At 34.4% G+C, this 20,393-nt stretch overlaps 1 protein-coding gene across 2 annotated transcripts; it reads left to right on the forward strand.

Moving 5' to 3' along the window:
• Positions 1–1,038: 1,038 nt before the first annotated feature.
• LOC133669754 (protein EXPORTIN 1A) lies at positions 1,039–19,635 on the forward strand. 2 transcript variants are annotated; one of them, XM_062090019.1, is made up of 32 exons: positions 1,039–1,385; positions 1,847–1,963; positions 3,481–3,573; positions 3,691–3,762; positions 4,164–4,271; positions 4,380–4,462; positions 5,410–5,548; positions 5,721–5,789; positions 5,871–5,948; positions 6,083–6,145; positions 6,234–6,278; positions 8,921–9,028; positions 9,192–9,293; positions 9,957–10,160; positions 10,730–10,789; positions 11,124–11,234; positions 12,102–12,199; positions 12,551–12,659; positions 12,872–12,937; positions 13,029–13,127; positions 13,216–13,296; positions 13,935–14,024; positions 15,149–15,234; positions 15,353–15,433; positions 15,512–15,694; positions 16,338–16,404; positions 17,407–17,517; positions 17,845–17,952; positions 18,033–18,170; positions 18,245–18,382; positions 18,478–18,582; positions 19,153–19,635. In XM_062090019.1, exons 1-32 carry the CDS (start codon positions 1,272–1,274, stop codon positions 19,273–19,275), a joined length of 3,249 nt encoding a protein of 1,082 aa, XP_061946003.1. In that variant the 5' UTR covers positions 1,039–1,271; the 3' UTR covers positions 19,276–19,635. The 2 variants fall into 2 exon arrangements, with proteins under 2 accessions (XP_061946003.1, XP_061946004.1); XM_062090020.1 differs by having other exon boundaries at positions 9,192–9,290.
• The last annotated feature ends 758 nt before the right edge of the window (positions 19,636–20,393 follow it).

Genomic DNA, 20,393 nt, shown 5'->3' on the forward strand with positions numbered 1-20,393 from the left:
ATATCCAAAGCTTGTTATCGTCAAAAGTGAGGATTAAGACTCTTTTTTTGTCCAAATCCAAAATCATTTTTTTTTAGGTTCATTTAGTTTTTACCATGATAATAAACAGATATATTAACTTATACAACATAATATAAAGCATAACTTACAACATGGTTATTAAAACAAACTCTTAACAACCTGTGATAAGTAAAATATTTCAGGATAATTTTTATATTTTTTTAATAACAAAACCCTTATGTCATGATTATATTAACAACTCTTTTATTATTTTTTTACCTGCCTAAATTTCCACTATAACAAGTTAAATCTTAATAACAAACACAAATTAAAAATTGAACATAAAAAAATAAAAAGAAAAGGATTTATTTAAAGAACTCATTATCAAATACATGTTTATTCAATTTTTTCCTTTAAAATATGATTAGTAAATAGTATAATTATAAATCATTTGTAATGCATATTTAAAAATTTTATTTCAATCTTTTAATTTGATTAATCAAACCCTGTAACAAATAATTGATAGTAATATCAATTGTTTTTATCAAATATACTATTGATTTATTAATTAATGATTATTGGTTTTATGTTTGTTAGTGATTATTGGTTTTGTCACCATATTGTTGATTTATTAGTTGATGATTATTTCCTTGTAACATTACAAAAACGTAAAAATAGTCTTCCTTTGAGCTTTAGGGTTTCTTTTATTACAGTTCTAATCTTTAGTGGTTTTCATAACTTTTCAAATTATTTCATGATTTTTCTTCATTTTCAATATAAACAATATTAAAAAATAACAAATTTTATATTTTATATTTTTAATTATGTATGCGATATCATTTAAATATTAACTAAAAGTAGAAGTTTGATCTTATCAAACTACTGTAAGAGGGTTCTATTGAATCAAAATTTAAAATTTTAGGGATTGACAAGCTTTTTTATTAATGAATTAAATGAAAAATTGAGAAAAGGAAAGTGAAATAAAAAAGCTAGAAATTCAAAGTCTATATCTCTCCCCCTCTCTGCTTAAAATTCAAGCAGTCTTTCGCGCATATATAAATATAAATCATCCTCTCTCTCTCTCTCTCTCTCTCTCTCTCTCTAAACTGTTCGCTCACTACAACGAACATAAAACCCTTCCACTTTCTCTCTCTTTTTTCCCTCTCTAGAAACACCGCCTTCCCGTTTAGTCTCTCTCTTAGGGTTTGCTGGTCGAAGTAGCAGTGGTGGAAGCAGCGAGGGTTTTTGTGCGGGTTTGAAATCCAGTAATAATGGCTTCTTTGGTTATGGCGGCCGAGAAATTTAGGGATTTAAGTCAAGCGATTGATGTTCCTTTACTGGATGCTACTGTAGCTGCCTTCTATGGCACTGGATCCAAAGAAGAGGTCAGGTTTTCTTTATTCCATTTCAAATGCGAAGGCCTATATAACAATTCAACTCTTCTTCAATCCCAGGTTTAGGGTTTAGTAAGAGTGTTTCTACTTAGCTAGTCAGCAATGGACTTTATATATTTTTTTAGGGTTTAAAGCTCTCTTAAGAGGGATTTTGCTATTTATGTTGTATTTGGTACTGTAAAGTGTGAAAATAAACGGACGAAGGAACGGGCGAGCGACCTGCTTAATTATTATTGAATGGAAGTGTATTATATTTTGTTTCAAAGATGGGTTTATTTCTATTTTGAATTTGAAATGCGGTAATAATGATTATTATTGTTGCTCAAATTGTCTATTGCACCGGGGGTTGGTGTTTCTCATTTTTTACTAGACGTCTTCGAATTTGGTTCCTGTTTTTGGTTGTTTTGGTTTTGCTTGCAGAGCTAAATTTCTCCCCTCTCTATTGTCTACAGAGGGTAGCTGCTGACCGTATTTTGCAGGACTTGCAAAACAATCCAGATATGTGGCTCCAAGTGGTGCACATTCTACAAAATACAAAGAACCTCAACACCAAGTTCTTTGCCTTGCAGGTTAGTTGTTATATGATATATTGGAATTTTGTTTTTTTATTTATTGCTTAGGAGGATATTCTTTTTGTAAATTATGAAGCAAGTCATCATGGGTTCAACTTTGTTGTCTGCTGTTACAGATATTTTAGTCATAATTTGGCATCTAGCTGTAGGCATTACTTGTGAAAGCTCTAGAACACTTTTATATATATTTGTTTAAATCTAGCTGAGACTGTTGCATTCATCTGTTGTGACTGAGCTAGTATTATGGTAGTTGGTGCTTGATGACTTGTTTTCTTTTTATCAGTTTTTGAGATGTTGTAGTAAAGAACCTAACAGAACTTAGCTCTAATTCTCACTTGTGCTGTACAACCAATCTTTTATCTACCATTGTAGTGATAGAAAATGATGTTTCCAATTTGTATGAAAGAGGCATGTGTGTTTCAATGTGTAGAAGAGAGTCATGTGCCGCCTTGAGCTTTTGACCTGAATCCTGTTTTCATTTCTACCATTCCTGCAAAGAAATTGCGCATTGCTTGATTGTTATACATGCTTATAGGAATTGAATAGAAGGTTAATTTAGCCATTTGGATGATGCTGAAAAAGATCTTTCAGAAACATCATGGGGCATAAAGACATCTGCTATGGTCAAATTACCTCCTCAAGAACTTTCAAGATGGTCTCTCTCTTGTCACTGGCATGATACTCCTGGATATATGCCCAGGTGCTAGTACTATAGATGCACCAAGATCCTGCAAGGACATAGGAGGGCAGCCTCACATACCCTATCAGTGGTTGGATGGACTATGCCGAGTGTAGACACGATAAAATGTTTGTGGATGAGTCTGTATGCCTTCTCAGGGTCGGAATTATGGATGCTCATCCATTGCTTACACATCTAATGATCTACTAAAATAGATATTGTTTGAGGTACGGCTAGAAGCAATGGAAATAAACATAAGAATACCCTTTTCTTTTGGCTTTAGCCTAGGGGATTATTTTCTTGGTTGTGTTAATAAAAGGAACAACCTAATGACTGATGTCTACAAAACATACAGGAAGCTTATAGACCTCAAAGGTGATGTCTGGCTTATGTACAGGAAGCCTATTACTCTCAAGGGAAAAGGCACAAATTGATGATGTTTAAAAGGCTCAAGACTGATATTAAATAATGTTTTTTCTTCATCTGCAATAGAAATTAGGGAGAATATATGTCCTTTTGCTTTGACTCTTCTTCTGTATTTTTTCTAAAATAAGTCCATAGCTACCCTTTTCACATGAAAGGGGAGTTCTGTAATTTATGCAATGTAATGCATACATTATGGAGTATTTATTTATTCATTTATTTTTGTTTACTCATATCTTTGAGGTGATGATTTTACAAGAGATTATTCTGTGTTTTTTCTGTAAGTCTTGTCCAAGATGTGGATTGATGCATTTACTTTTGTGGTATTGGCAATTAACTAGATGATGATTTAGTGCTTTGGAGAACCAAGTGACTGAGCAGCTGTTTTTGGATGTTTTACATTTTTATGTAGGTCCTAGAGGGCGTTATAAAGTATAGATGGAATGCATTGCCTGTCGAACAACGAGATGGAATGAAAAATTACATTTCTGAAGTCATTGTACAGGTATTTACTTCTCAAAGCTGTAGTTTTGGGAATGATTGAGCTTCACTATGTTCTTTCATAACTTGAACTTCATGTTACCTGTTATTGATAATTTTACCATTTTTTTCTCTTACATAGCTTTCAAGTAATGAGGCCTCTTTTCGGATGGAAAGGCTATATGTAAACAAGCTCAATGTTACTTTGGTTCAGGTATGATTAAAACTAAGAATCCATTGATGGTTAGTTTTGGTGATTTTTTGGATATCCTATCTCGTGCCATGCACTATATTATAGCAATTGGAGACGCTTATTTTGGGATTGCTTTTTATTTATAACTAGTCACTCTAGTGTGGTTTTTCAAGTTTTCATTTAATTCAAGAAATCTTTAATTCTCAGTTATTATTCAGATTAAAATTTTAAGTTTTCTATTTATATTTTTAGCGTTAATTAATGTAAGTTTTGGTTTGGTTTATTTGAACACATTTTATTACCTTATTATAACATGAATAATTTCTGTACTGATAGTTAATGCTTGTTTTGGTTTGTTTTATTCAAACACATGTTATTACCTTATTATAACATGAATAATTTCTGTAACTGATCATATATAGATACTCAAGCATGAGTGGCCTGCTAGATGGCGAAGCTTTATCCCTGATCTTGTTGCTGCAGCAAAAACTAGTGAAACTATTTGTGAGAATTGCATGGTTATATTGAAAGTAAGTCTCTCTCTCTCTCTCTCTCTCTCTCTCTCTCCTCTCTGTACATAAACACATATTTGGATGATACTTTGTTTTGCAATATGTAGCTAATATAAGCTATTGCAGCTTCTTAGTGAAGAAGTTTTTGATTTCTCACGAGGAGAGATGACTCAACAGAAGATCAAAGAGCTTAAACAATCATTAAACAGGTAATTGCTTTGGGCTTTCACTTCTCTAGGTGCTGTAGTGCCATCTATTTCCTTGTGGAGGTTTGAAGTTACAGGATAGTCACACATAAAAACTAGTTGTTTTTGCATGGCTTGTTTTTCAATTCAGATCATCATTTATAAGTTTCTGAAATCCCTCACTTCACAGAACCAAAATCCATGGTGTTTCAAAATGGAAACCATTGTAAAAAAAATTATAAATAACAATGTCGATCATTCTAATTTCTTTTATGTGACAAACACTTTAATTAACCATGCATATGATTTGTGTGATATAATGCCAAAGACCGTATAATTGAAATTTTCTACTAAAACAACTACAACTAAGCACCTTTCTTATGTTTCTTGATCATAATTCCAAGAAAATAAAATACAATGAACACTGTAATATTCTATATGTCTATCCAAATGGAGCTCGTTCTTGTTCACATGTCAGCCCTAAACATAAAGCTCCCCCAAAGCTACTCTATATGTGTTTATTGTGTTTTTGTGTCTGTGCACACGAAGGCAGTTAATATTGGCACCAGCAGCTGCTGAAATCTACAGGAATTCTAGTTGTTTGATTTTTTTGAGTTTAGTTTCTAACTTAAGTTGGAAATGGTGGGAGTCATCTTGACCTAGTGTTAAACAATGAGACAAATATCACTTGTCTTTCATTCGAGTATTTCTTGAAATGCTTTGTTTTCTTGCTTGATTCTTGACAGTTAGCTTATTGGTAAATGGTGTGCCAATATAACTTTGTAATGATTGTTTAGAATGTGCTGCTTCCCTAGTCTTGGTGTGTGTATTGCTTGGACTTCACTGACAACTTATGTTATATGAAACTGCAGCAATTCTTCTTGACCTCTTCTCTGTTATCATACTGTCCCTTTTTTTGTTATGTATTTGTGCAATTTATTTCACTAAGAGTTGTGTTTGGTTGTTTACAGCGAGTTTCAACTCATCCATGAGCTATGCTTGTATGTCTTGTCAGCTTCCCAAAGAACCGAGCTTATTCGAGCAACATTGTCCACCTTGCATGCTTTTCTTTCTTGGATTCCTTTGGGTTATATTTTTGAATCTCCCTTGGTATGTAATATTGTATGTAAAATCTTCATGAATAGCTTTCAGACAGAAAATTTCATGAAAAGAATAGTTGTTACAGAAACAATTGGATTTATAGGTGTCAACTTGCATTAGTTATTCTTGTTCTCATGGTATGTACTCACATCACATTTTGTCTTCCTGCTATGCTTTACAGCTTGAAACACTTCTGAAATTTTTTCCAATGCCATCTTATCGGAACCTTACCCTTCAGTGTTTGACAGAGGTATGCTGTTAACATTTCAAAAGAAGAATGTTTTCTCGTGGACTGTTAAGTGTTGATTGGTTTATTGTCTGAAATTTTCAGGTTGCGGCTCTTAATTTTGGGGATTTCTATAACATACAGTATGTTAAGATGTATAATTTTTTCATGGTCCAGTTGCAGGTACAATGGGGCATCTTAGTTCAGATATGGGAACTCCAACCCAATTGGGATATGCTTATCAATTTATATAATTGTGATATCTGTTTCTAAGCTGCTTCTGTTTCCTCTTTTTTATTTTTTTTATTTTTTTGTAGGCTATTCTTCCACTAACCACTAATATCCCAGAGGCTTATGCAAATGGATCTAGTGAAGAACAAGTCTGTGTTGCTAATAAAATGCAATTTGTTCTCTCAAGGATTAATGTTCGATACTGATTTTCTCTTGACTTTTTTGTTGCATGCTTAGGCATTCATTCAGAATCTGGCGCTGTTTTTCACCTCATTTTATAAGGTAGTATTCATTTCTCAGCAAGTTAATAATTCCTCTTGTAAATTCTCAAGGGCTTAGCCTAAGAAATGCTAATGTGAATATTAGAACAAAGAAAAATTATGGTTTTGTAGTTTTTGTTTTGATTGCTTCTTGACAATAATCACCTTTTGTTCTAAGTAGTTTTAACACACATATGTTAGATATAATTAGACTCTTGGATGTCAGTAATGGTTAGCAATGTGGTTGTTTTGATTAGAATGGAATCAATGGACAATGAGAGCAGAGGAGGGACCTTTGTTGGGGTGGGTTAAAATTGTAAGAGATGATATGGTTTCTGAACCTCTCACAAAATGTGGCCCAAGATAAGGACATGTTTGACATAGAAATGTGATGCAGGATAGCTTTGAGGGCTGTTCTGGATCTGCATTTCATGGCTGTTTAGGGCTATCAACAGTGGCGTGGAAAGTAATTTTAGGAGAATTTAGGCTGAATCTTTGATGGGTAATTGTTGTAGGGTTGATTAGGTGTGTGTGAGAGGTTGTTTAGGGATTATTGGTAAGTGTTTTAAGGTTAGATTGAAGGGTTTTGTATGCTGGGAATTGTATAAACTATTAGTCACACTAATAGGGTTTCTAGGAGTAGGAGTCACAACTAGAGGACAGAAAAACCTAAGCTTCAGACCTAGGGTTTTTAGGAGTCACACCTAAGGGAGATTGAGTAACACAATCAAAAGCAAATTGCTGGAATTTTATTCATCAACTGTAGTCAAAATATTGAAAGATTAAATGCTTATTTATAGAGTTCTAGCATTCCTAATCTAATAAGGACTTGGGATCCTAAACCTCCAACATAACTAGTCCTGGTGTTGTCAAGAGGAGCCGAGGAGCTTGCCTAGGCGAGGCGAGGCCCCAATGCCTTTATTAGCCTTAGGCGTTGGATTTCAATGAGGCGTCGCCTAGGTAGGCGCCTTGTGAGTGGGTGCAAGGCACTAAGGCTAGTGCCTGCTTGAAGCTCTTCCTTTCTTGTTGGATTTTTTTTAAATGATTTATGTTTTGACCTATTTCTCCATTTTTTAAAATTTACCCCAAGAAACAACTTAGGGTTTTTTTTTGTAAAAAACAAAGATTATGGTAAAAAACCTAAGCTTCAGACCTAGGGTTTTTAGGAGTCACACCTAAGGGAGATTGAGTAACACAATCAAAAGCAAATTGCTGGAATTTTATTCATCAACTGTAGTCAAAATATTGGAAGATTACATGCTTATTTATAGAGTTTTAGCATTCCTAATCTAATAAGGACTTGGGATCCTAAACCTCCAACATAACTAGTCACGGTGTTGTCAAGAGGTGCCGAGGCGCTCGCCTAGGCGAGGCGAGGCAAGGCCCCAATGCCTTTATTAGCCTTAGGTGTTGGATTTCAATGAGGCATCGCCTAGGCGGGCGCCTTGTGAGTGGGTGCAAGGCACTAAGGCTAGTGCCTGCTTGAAGCTCTTCCTTTTTTGTTGGATTTTTTTAAAATGATTTATGTTGACTTATTTCTCCATTTGTTTTTTAAATTTACCACAAGAAACAACTTAGGGTTTTTTTTTTTGTTTTTGTAAAAAACAAAGATTATGGTAAAAAAATCATTAAAGTGGGAGACAAATGGACAATGAAGGACACTTAGAAGAGAAACACCAACCACACTTTCTTTTTTCAACAGTGGGAGTCAAAGAACAACACATCTGTATAGTTAATACTTTAATTTTTTCTAAACAAGTGCTATATAGTTTGAGAGATGAGGAGTTTGACTGTAATCATGAAATGGAGAATATGGAGGATTCAAGTGAAGGAGAGGAAATCATGGATGGAGATGTTTTCGAAGATTAATGAATAATGATGATGATATTTAATTTTACTTTTAATCTATTTGGTACTTCCTACTTAACATATAACTTTATATGACTGTAATGGTAATTTATATTTTCTTTTGATTTTCTAATAATCTAATTTTAATTGGGAAGATAAATATTTTAGATTTATATAATATAATATAATATATATATTTTTTTAATTTATAGCATATCGCCTTCGTTCTTTCGGGCATGCGCCTAGCGCCTCGAGCTTCTTACAAGCTTGGCGCCTTTTGCCTTTGACAACACTACCTAGTCCTATTTAGAATAGGAAAACCTAATAACTTTAAGAGAACTAAAATACTAGACCTAGACAATTTTCCAGTGAATCTGGAAATTTACTGAAATAACCTTGTCCAGAAAAAGACAATTTCTGCTTTTGTTGTCCCCATCAAAATGATTCCAATTTGTTTCCAACTGCTGTACTGTTGAATTGAGAAATCTCTGTTATGTTTCATAGAACAAGACAAAAAAGATGACTTAAATGTGCTATCATTCAGGAAAAAAAACAGGTTAATCTCATATGTGAGCTCATTGCTTGTTGATGGAATATTTTGAACTTGACTGTTGATGCAATTTTGGGTCATGATGAGTTTGCAAAGCAGATCCATATGGTAGAATTTGTGTGCTTAGCTTGAGATATTTTTGCTTTCTCTGTATTTTGCATCAAGGCCTCTAGGCATTGTCTCAAGATTGCATGTATATCCTGTTAAAAAAAAAATGTTTACCCTGTTAAAGAGATGAAATTACAGATGCCTTCATCTCTTTGCAGTCTCATATTCAAGTGCTGGAGTCTACGCAGGAGAACATAACTGCTCTGCTAATGGGTCTCGAGTATCTAATTAACATCTGTTATGTTGATGACACAGAAGTTTTTAAGGTGAAGTTATTTTCCTTCTCTTGCTCTCCTTCATCTTTCTCGATGTGTATGTGTGGGTGCACACGTGTACTGGTGTTGTAGTATGCATGTCTGTATATGTGAATTATTATGTAATTCCAAGTCTGATAATATGACTAGTCTTGCTGCCTTGCACGCTTTATAGGTGTGCTTGGACTATTGGAACTCCTTGGTTTTGGAGCTTTTCGAGGCACGCCATAATTTGGACAACCCTGCAGTGGCTGTAAACATGATGGGACTGCAGGTAGAATGTATTTATTACCAGATGGTGGTTGGCAAGTGGAGTAATGTGGTGTTCAGCTATTGTGTCATTCTGCTGCATTGTGGTTCTCCTTTTACTAATTCTGACTTCTGTTTTTCGTTGCCTTACTATAACACATACCATTATCCCTTTGCATCTCTTGTGAAATACACCATATTTCAGACAACCCTGAAGTAGCTGTAAATTTTCTAGGAGTCTCTTTAATGGATCGATTTTATATAGATAGTATTCTCATGTTTTATTGATGTTTTTTTTTTTTTTCTTGTTTGTTGTGGAGGATATCCATTACTATGTATTTCTTCTCCTCCCTTTTTCAAAATGCCTTTTCCCATGTGGGATACTATCTTATCCCACATATTTTTCAGTAAAAAAATGTGGGTAAATATCCAATAAGAAGCGTGACAATATTTTAGATGTTTGAAAATTTTCTTGTGTATTTTGTTTGATGTCTTGCACTCTGCTCATATTTGTAGACAATCTTATCTGCTTCATGTAGTTCATTGTTTTCTCATTTTACATATATAATGTGCAGATATTAGAAATTCTTGCATTTTCATCATTATGAATCGGTTACAAGTTTCTTGTTTAACACTTCCATTCTTCCATGGAGATTACTGATTCTAGACTATCAATTCTCGGAATCTGCAGATGCCTTTGCTGCATGGCATGGTTGATGGTTTAGGGTCACAAATTCTGCAGAGGAGGCAGCTTTATGCTACTCCAATGTCCAAGTTGCGAATGCTTATGATCTGTCGTATGGCTAAACCTGAGGAGGTTTTGATAGTTGAAGATGAAAATGGTAATATTGTTCGTGAAACCATGAAGGATAATGATGTTCTTGTTCAATACAAGGTGATATATCGTTACTTGGCTGGTGCATTTATGTAATAATTTCTTATTGGCCTTTGAATATGGACATGGAGCATTTTTTTGAAATCAATTAGTGTATTTAGGGCCTTGTGCTAGCTCAAATAGAGTGTTGATTAAAGTGTGTACTGGTGATTATTTTGAAATTTTGAAAAATGAAACTTTTATGTCCGTGATTGAACTGTGGATAATCAAGATATAGACTTGAGGTGCATAGGGCATGATTTATTGGTGCAGCTTCATTTTACATGCTGAAAAAGATCGGTTTATATATAATGTGCATAATTTGCCGTGGTACTGTAAATTTTTTTAATACAAGATTTCAAAACATTTAACATTTGGTTGTTAGTTGTAATGCTTGCTTTAACAATGTCCAAGGCTAGGCCTATTCTGTTAATGGGCAGGATGTCAAATTTCAAACTGCTTTTCAGTATCGGTATGTTTTTGTTGTGGAGATCTTATGTTTTAGTATATATATGCATTGGCCTTAATTCTCTGTTTTCGACTATTTTACGACACCAGTTTCTAAGGTTAATCAAAATGCAATTATGCAGATTATGAGGGAAACACTAATCTATTTGTCACATCTTGATCACGAGGATACTGAAAAGCAGGTAAGAGCTTGTCACTGAACTCATTGACTGTGGAATTTATTTTAGGAATACTGTCCATGCATCTTTCAGCTATTTTCTTTTTAGTTTAAAGCTTTAGATTCATAATGTGTGATTAATAAATGAATTGTTTACTTCTTAACCTCTTTTGTGAAGTACATCAAGATATTCAGATGAAAAAACGAGTATAGTGAATATAGTACATTAAGGTATCAGATGAGAGAACAAGCATATCTTTAGTGAATGTATATTGGTTTTTTATTTGCTTCTCTTCTATACGATGAAGTGTGGTATCTTAATATAGATGTTGCTGTCTTCCCTTTTCGGTGCCACACAGATGCTGAAGAAATTAAGTAAACAACTGAGTGGTGAAGATTGGAATTGGAACAATTTGAACACTTTATGCTGGGCAATTGGATCCATATCTGGTTCCATGATGGAAGAACAGGTAACTGCCTTTTCTGGATCAATAGAGGCTTAGTTTGTTGAAATATCCTTACTCAAAATAGGAAAGTTTATCAATTAACACTTGGATCTTTTTGTAGTTGCATAATGCCTTCAAGACACTTAAGTTTTTGTATGAAATTTTGTAGCGTGTACAAATGGAAATTTTTTTGTAGCATGAGGACACATTGTTTTTAACCTGGACCTAATATAGAAGTGATGGAATTCTAGTTTCTTATTTGCTTATAACTCCTTGATGATGATATACCAGTGAAATGTCCGTGAATTTTGTTCTCATGATTCAAAAGAAAAAATTGTGTTCTCATTGTCTTGCCATATTATAGGATCCTTCATTATAAATCATTTCATGACCTCTTAATTTCTTCCATGGATACTAATTGTTTGTTGTTCATTGCCTAATGTTTTGGGATCTCATATATATGAAAGAGTGTGTTCCATGCCCATATATTAAACGGTTGCAATTTATGTTAACACTTGTTAGCATGTCACATCACCTGTTCAAATTTTTAGTTTAGTACTAGCAAGCTTGCTGGTGATTGTTATTTTGCTTTTCTAAGATTGTAGTTTCATCCTGGTTGTCAAATCTTTTTAATCTCTGCTTTGTTTTTTGCAACTGTTTCATACCTTTTCTCCCTGTTGCCACTTCCTGTTTGATATTATTTTTGGTTTAGTACCAAACAATTCAATGACAATCGGTCGAGCACAATCCTTTAATGATGTATTGTTATATAACCCAACCATTTCAGATTTTGAAGATTTCTTAATTGGCTAATGCTTACTTGTTTGTTGCAATGATCGTATGTTCTTCAATAATGCATTAACACTTTTGACCATCTTTGTTCTGTTGCAGGAAAACAGATTTCTAGTGATGGTCATTCGTGATCTACTGAATTTATGTGAAATCACGAAAGGGAAAGATAACAAAGCTGTTATTGCAAGTAACATCATGTAAGAATTTATGATTGCAGAAGGTGTTCGAGAGCTTCTTTCGTGGAGTTATACGTCTTCGATTCTTTTTGTACCTCATAGTTATCACCAATTTGGGGTTATCACTTTCTGATGTTTCTCCAGCACACAATTGTTTTTAAAAAAGAAAAAAATAGGGAGAGAGACAGGTAGAACTTTTCTACGGACTGTATTTCAATTTGAGTACACACTTGTTCCTTGACAAGGGTTGTACCCACTGAGATTGGTAGCTGTAGAAGCATAAAGTAAATTTGTCAGGGATGTGGTTGTACAAGTACACAAATTTCATATCTGTTTGTTTCAAACTTACTGGCTCTGATTGCCTGATTGCAGGTATGTTGTTGGTCAGTACCCAAGATTTCTCAGAGCTCACTGGAAGTTCTTGAAAACTGTTGTCAATAAATTGTTTGAATTTATGCATGAAACTCATCCTGGAGTGCAGGTGATTTTGTTTTCTCTATAATCTATATACTATTGTCTAGACAGGCTGCATATACTGTAGACTATCTTATCATTTTTGTGTCACATTTATCAGTGGTACATAAACCCCTTTGAGTGATTGGAGGACTAGCAATTATGTGTTATAGTGTGGTGTTGCATTTGTTATATTTTCTTGTATAGCTTCACTGTAACTTGCATCTCTAAATTTTCCAGGACATGGCCTGTGACACATTCTTGAAAATTGTACAGAAATGCAAGCGGAAATTCGTTATTGTACAGGTGACTTATATTTTTCCACTGGCACTTTGCCTTTGGGTTGTAATTGCAATGCATCAAAAATTCATTGATAAGCTGCTTCTCTGGTTATCAGGTTGGAGAAAGTGAGCCATTTGTATCTGAACTTCTAGCAGGCCTACCAACGACTGTTGCTGATCTTGAGCCACATCAGATTCATACATTTTATGAATCTGTATGCATCTATATGTTTTGAGGACTAACATATTGACACTACAAATGTGTGAAGCTTGTGACCTTTGCTTTTGTTCTTTTTTCACCAGGTTGGCCATATGATTCAAGCAGAATCTGATCCACAGAAGAGAGATGAATACCTGCAGAGGTTGATGGATCTTCCTAACCAGGTTTGTTTGAGATCCCCCCCCCCCCTCTCCTCTCAATTCTGTGAAAGAAATCTACACAGGATAAAAATAGCTTAAGGTATAATTTTATATAGAAAAAAAGGTCTCAAGGTTTTTCTATATTTTCACCATGTAACGAATAATGATGGGCCCTATATATACATTAATGAACCCCTCACTAAAATATGAAAGTTCCTTGTTCAGTTACAATCCAACTTTTTTTCCTTTGTTTACTTAGTTTGATTGCAATTCTTTTCCATTTAAAATCTTGCCACAAAAATCTCCAAACAAATCCAAGCCAGTATTTGACAAACATTTAAATAATCAAATTAAATTAAATTGGCATATGATTTTTTCGAAGATCAATTACCATCTGACAGTTTGAAAACTGCTCCCTTTTCATGAGAAATGATTATGTTCGATTTGTAAGTATTTTGAAGTGATGGTTTTTGTTGGAGAATAGATTCCTTTACCAGACATATTTTAGGACCGAACAAAATGGATGCCTGGAAACTGTCAGATAGGAGTATTGCTTCAGTTTACTTGCCAACCGTGAGAGCTATTCAGGATCAGTTTCATTTTAGTATTTTTATTCTTGTTTATAAGAGCTAAGAGGCTAATAAGATTGCATTGTTTTCCAGAAATGGGCTGAAATTATCGGGCAGGCACGTCAAAGTGTAGATTTTCTGAAGGATCAAGATGTGATCAGAACTGTCCTTAATATAATGCAGGTATGGCTTTTTTTTTAATTCACTATGAGGATCCAAATCGTGTTTGTAAGGGATTTGACAAAGGATATTGTTTTAAATGACCTTGATGATTCTCCTTTAGTCATAGTTTGGTAACTTGATTTACTTGCAATTACCTTCTCAATGTAGGCTTTTACTACCCATTGTTTTAAAACAAGGTTGAAATTTAGGGATGGGTCAGGTCAAATTGGGGTGGGTTTTTTATGTACTTGCCCTCAACATGGTGTACCCATAATCATCACCCACCCTCGATGTACATTTGGTCATTTTGGGTGAATGACTTTATATAATTAGCATAGCTATAAAACCCAAACCAGCTTGACAAGTCGACCTGGGACTTGGCCAGCCTGGGGCCTAAACTAGTCCAGGTTGAAGAAAAAATAGAAGGAAAAAACCAGCTGACCTAGTCAAAAACCCAGGTTGACCCTTGACATAGTCAAAACCAGGCCTTCAACCTGTTTTTTTTTTGTAAAAAGAATTTTTTTGGTTAAAACAACATTGTTTTAATCCTTTTGTTTTTGAGGTCGACACCGGGTTGGGTTTAATAATTATGATAATTAGTTGTATATCGACCGGATACCCGACTTTGATTTTTTAAATTCTTAAAGTACATTTTTCACTCTTGAAATTTTATTTAACACTGCCAAATCACATCTTTATAAATTAGTCTGAAAAATCTAACATGCTCAATTTTTCGAAGTCACAATTAAAATATTAACAGTAGATGTGATTTAAAAATACATAATTATGTCATTAAACATCACCAATGATCTATATTAATTAGTATGGTCATATGGATATGTGAATCATGGAAGATCTCTTTTGTCTTGAGAAATCATGTCTATGATAAGAAGATATCACATATCATGCCTAGGTGAAACTGGGTTGGGTTTTCACTTGGCTTTCTTTGGCTCTGGTCAAACTTGTTAAAAACCCAACCTAACCAGGTAACCTTGTGACGCCAAATACGTAGTGGGTTGGGTGAAATTGCCATCCCTAGGTTAATTTTCTACTGTCTTAAATGATCTCGTTAGGTGTCTCACTAGTTAATTTTATTGCTATGTCATGATCTAATGCCATTGACTCAACTCATTGTTGGTTTGCAGACCAATACAAGTGTTGCAAGTGCCCTTGGGACATACTTTTTATCCCAAATTTCTCTTATCTTTTTGGACATGCTTAACGTATACAGGTGTGCTTTTCACTGTTTTCTTGAATGCTATTTTAGAAACAGCTTTGAGCTTGCCAGAGATATTTTGCTTGCTCTTATTAGCTAATACATTTCTCTTGATTTCAAATTTTATTGGCAGAATGTATAGTGAGCTTATATCAAGCAGTATTGCAGAAGGAGGGCCTTATGCATCTAAAACATCTTATGTGAAACTTTTGCGGTGAGTCATCATTTGGGTTTTGTTTTAGATGTAATGGACATTTAAAATTTATTTGGCTTTTAATGTGCTACCAAACAGATCTGTTAAGAGGGAGACACTTAAGCTCATTGAGACATTTTTGGACAAGGCCGAAGACCAGACACAAATTGGGAAGCAGTTCGTGCCCCCAATGATGGATCCTGTTCTTGGTGATTATGCTAGGAATTTGCCTGATGCTAGAGAATCAGAAGTTTTGTCACTTTTTGCAACAATTATAAACAAGTATGTTGCACTTTCTTAGTATTCTTTGCTTGCAATGTAATGATTTGGTGTAAGATCAGATCAGTAGTTCTTGAATCTACTATTATTTAGTGTTTACATCTGAACATTCTGCTCCTTGTAGCACGATAGATTTTATTCATCTTCAAGAGAATTTTCTTACTGCTAGCTCCTGTGGTTCTTGTTAATTTAATTGAATGAGTAGATGGGTTGAAAGATAGTGTGAGGGTTGGACTAATTAATATCAACTTAACTAAATGTTGATCTCAAACATCTAGTCAGTAGTGTCATTGGTGGAAGGTGACAGTTAGATTCTCTATTTGTGAAATTGCAAATGCACATGCATTTATACTTGACCAAATGGATAGAGTAAGAGTTGCCTTTGTTGCATCTGTGTTATATGCAGTTAAACATCACTGCTCTTTAAGGCATTGCTAGTTTTATATTTTTTACTAATGAGTCTGAGCCAACCCCAACTAATTTGGGATTGAGGCTTTGCTGCTGCTGCTGCATCAGTCTTAGATCTTCACACTCTCTGCTGTGCTGGCAGCCTGGAGGCAATATAGACCACTGCAAAATGCTCTGTTCCCTGTTAGTTTCCTGCTGTCAGATATCTCTTTCTGATGTTTTCCTTTTCTGGACAAAGGTACAAAGCTGCAATGATAGAAGATGTACCTAGAATATTTGAAGCTGTTTTCCAGTGTACGTTGGAGGTAAGTACAAGGACTGTAAATCTTTGTGCTTGTTTATGTGGCTTCTATATGTTGAAATTTTCTGTCAATGCATCATCTTTCATTTCATTACATCTTGCAACAGCAGTTGAGGACTGATTTTCTGCAACTCTATCTTAATGTTTAAAAGGAATTTGTGAAATGGACAGAAATAATGTAGTTGATGGAACAATGAAACCGGTAGACTATTGTGTGTGCATGGAATGCAAAATTCCAGAGTGTTCGCTTATTGTGTTTCAATAGTTGTTTAAAAGCATCCAAAACTAATAGATCCTTGTATAGTATCAGTCTATCCAACAATATTCTCTTCTATTTATGATTTGCTCTTTTAGCTTCCTTATGCACTAGGAAATCTTTTCCTTATTAGCCTTCCGACCTGAGCTCATATCTCTCTTTCGGAGAATAACCAATCCTGTCCATCACTCATTGAGTGGCTACATCGTGGTGAAGCTCATTCCCCGGAGAATCATACATGTTCTGAATCAATCCCCTTCCCAAATGTAAGAGCATCGATTCAATAAGATTGTGTATATATATATATATATATATATATATATCCATTGGAAAGTCAGTAGAGCAACATTACATTGATCTTTGGTTAGGAGTTCAGACCCTGTCATTGTATAATCCACTTGCAGTTAGTGGAAAAATTCTCACATGATGCTTTTTTTTTCTGTTTTTTTTTTTTTGGAGATTAGTTATGCCTACACTATGCTTATATCTTAGGAGGATGTCATGCTATCATCAAATATTGCTTATAGGAATGCTATCTTGCACATCTTAGCACTTCTGCACAAAATATCTCCCACTCTTGATATCTGGCCAGAAAAGGTGCATTGGTTCATGTTGGTGTTAAATATTGCATAGCATAGCATATGCCATTGAAGATCAATATATATATGAGCGTATAAGATCAAGGCTGAATTTTTTTTTTAACTGTGTATTAGAAGTTGTGCAGCTGAGATGAGTAGTTCTGTGCTGCAGATGATAACCAAAAATTTTGAAGATTATCCAGAACATCGCCTTAAGTTCTTCTCATTACTCCGTGCCATTGCTACACATTGTTTCCCTGCCTTGATTCGTTTGTCAAGTGAGGTTTGTGTTTGAAGTTATTTTGTTTCTTCTACCAATCCTAATGTGTTGCTCAGTTCTACTTGCAATGATTCATTAGATTGGTTTTGCTATGTGATCTTAGAAGAGTACAGTTTTCTTTGATTAAAATACGTTAGAAAAGTGGAAAAAATTGAAGGAATGGACCGCTAAGTTCGATTATATTAGTCAGAAAAGGCTAAGCTTGAGGAGCAACAACCTTTTTACACCTTGGGATAAATGCTATTTTTTAAAAATATTATTATTTTAAAATTGTCAATTATAAAACTTCCATTGAATCGAAATCTTTTGTTTCATGTTATTCAATATCAGCAACTGAAGCTAGTGATGGATTCAATCATATGGGCATTCCGTCATACAGAGAGGAACATAGCTGAGACTGGTCTAAACCTATTGGTGGAGATGCTGAAGAACTTTCAGGTGCGTTTCCCCCTTGCATTCTTGTTCTATCAATATCATGCTGTGGGATACTTTGTTTACTCTTCTGTGTTATTTGACAGGCTTCAGAGTTCTGTAATCAGTTCTACAGGTCATACTTTTTGACAATTGAGCAGGAAATATTTGCTGTCTTGACAGATACATTTCACAAACCTGGTTTTAAGTTGCATGTCTTGGTGCTGCAACACTTGTTTTGCTTGGTATGTGCCTTGTTCTTATCTTTTCCTAGTTTTAGGCATGACCAACTATGGTTAATGAGGATGCCACCTTTCAGGTCGAGAGTGGTGCTTTGACAGAGCCTCTGTGGGATGCTGCAACAATCTCTTATTCATACCCAAATAATGCAATGTTTGTTCGTGAGTATACCATTAAACTTCTGGGTACATCATTCCCAAACATGACTGCATCAGAGGTGAGATCATTTATTTATATTTTTTTCTGTTACTTTATTATGGTCTTTATTCCAAAGCCATCCATTGGATATCACTAATATGAAGACACTTTCAGGTCACTCAATTTGTTAATGGACTATTTGAGTCGAGAAACGACCTGTCTGCATTTAAGAATCACATCCGAGACTTTCTCGTGCAATCAAAGGAATTCTCCGCTCAGGTAACTCTTTGAATTGCCAACCATTTACTTAAACTGTCTCCTTTCTTCCTCGTTCCCACAAATTAGTGAATGGTATAAAAGATGTTAAATACTTGTGGGCACACAAGGGAAGGTCACACTTGTCTTTTACAGACCTTCTGGACTTCCACAATTATATGGTTTTTTAGGGGTGGCAAAAGCTAATGGGTTGGATAAGGGTTATTCATAGAATCCCCCTTTTTTTTTTAAGAGAGAAGGAACTTTTTGCAGACATCCATCCTAGTTTCTGAGATTTTTTTTAGTTCCAAAATAAAATGTTTTTCTCATAAATTAATCCTTTGGTAGTTTTTTTGCTTCTACCTGCTTCATAGTAAATACACTTTCGTCCTTGAAAGAAAATGATATTATTATTATTATTATTTTGCAATTAAAGTCCCTACAAGTCAAATAATAAAATGGGTAAAAAATAGTTTAAACAATTTAGTTAAAAAATAAATGGGTAATGGGTAAAAACATTACCCATCCCCATCAATTTCTCACCACTATGGTTGAGATAGCAAGTGCAATCTGAATGCTTGGTTGTTTGTACAGGATAATAAAGATCTCTACGCTGAAGAGGCTGCTGCTCAGAGGGAAAGAGAGCGACAAAGAATGCTTTCCATTCCAGGGCTTATTGCCCCTAATGAAATACAAGATGAGATGTTAGATTCATAGAAAGCAATTTTTGCAGCAAAAGCTAACTTTATGAAATATAACTCAGGGAGTTGCTGTGGGCATCGTATATGAGCAGATGCAACATTTTCCCCTTGATTCCCCATAGTTTTCTTGTTTCGAACCAGTGAGATCATGAAGGTGGCTTGGTGTGGGGGTTAGGCTGCTGGCTTTACTGCCTTTACTGGTTGGGCTAGGTTTAGAGTATTTAGGGGTTGATGTAGGATCATTTGTACGGTTTGTTGGATCCAGCTTAAGACTGTATTCACATGGACGGGTGGGATCAAACTGTTTAAATGACACATTTTGCATTGTTGATTGATTCATCGTAGTGCATACTAATGTTGGCGAGTTGTGCAGGAATTGTTTCCTTTCGAATGCTGTTCTCTAGTTTAGCGGTTTTTGTTTGGTTGTTTAGTTCCGTACTTAGTCAAATATATTATGATTTCGTTTTAAAAAATGGCTTCTTATTTACTCGATTTCCATATGCAAAATGTCGTGATAACTTAACGTTAAACATTCCGTGCTTTAGAAACACGAAAACTTAACATATCGTGCTTCATGTTGTGAAATTTAGAGTGTTTGGTATTGTGGTAGTGGTTGCGGTTGTGATTTGAAAAAAATTATTCTATAAAAAGTATTTTTAATTGAGAATGGTTTAAAAAAATAGATGTTTAGTTAAAACTGTGGTTGAAATTGAGATTGAACAAAAAGTAGTTTAATTTGTTTGGTTAAAAAATGCTTTTCAAATTGAGGTTATAAAATAATTAAAAAAGACATTAATATTGATGATTTTTAATTGAAATATTAACGATTTAATTACTGTTATTACATCATGAAATAAACAATATTTTATATAAAGTATTTTTATTGTCAAATTAAATTATGTTTAATTTTATCATGTATGAAATCTATTCAATAAGGACTACAGTTTCCATGATTTCCTGAGCATGCAACAACATAAGGTAAAATATCATTAGAAAAAAATTGGGATTGCGATTAAATTTTGCAAATGCTACGCCATCATACGATCTCCTTCAAATGTAATTATTTGGTGCCATTGAATCATGTGAAACATTAGTTTTTCAAATAAAACACAATATTGAGAAATTTTTTTAGAT

Source organism: Populus nigra, chromosome 12, assembly GCF_951802175.1.
Source record: "Populus nigra chromosome 12, ddPopNigr1.1, whole genome shotgun sequence".
NCBI classification, from domain to species: Eukaryota; Viridiplantae; Streptophyta; class Magnoliopsida; order Malpighiales; family Salicaceae; genus Populus; species Populus nigra.

Bases quoted from the DNA above. Each gene is read 5' to 3' on its own strand.
- LOC133669754 (XM_062090019.1), top strand. From the start codon at position 1,272: ATGGCTTCTTTGGTTATGGCGGCCGAGAAATTTAGGGATTTAAGTCAA. The intron at 13,297-13,934 runs GTTTGTTTGAGA...ATTGTTTTCCAG, and splicing joins TGATGGATCTTCCTAACCAG to AAATGGGCTGAAATTATCGG. The intron at 17,518-17,844 runs GTTTGTGTTTGA...ATTCAATATCAG, and splicing joins TGATTCGTTTGTCAAGTGAG to CAACTGAAGCTAGTGATGGA.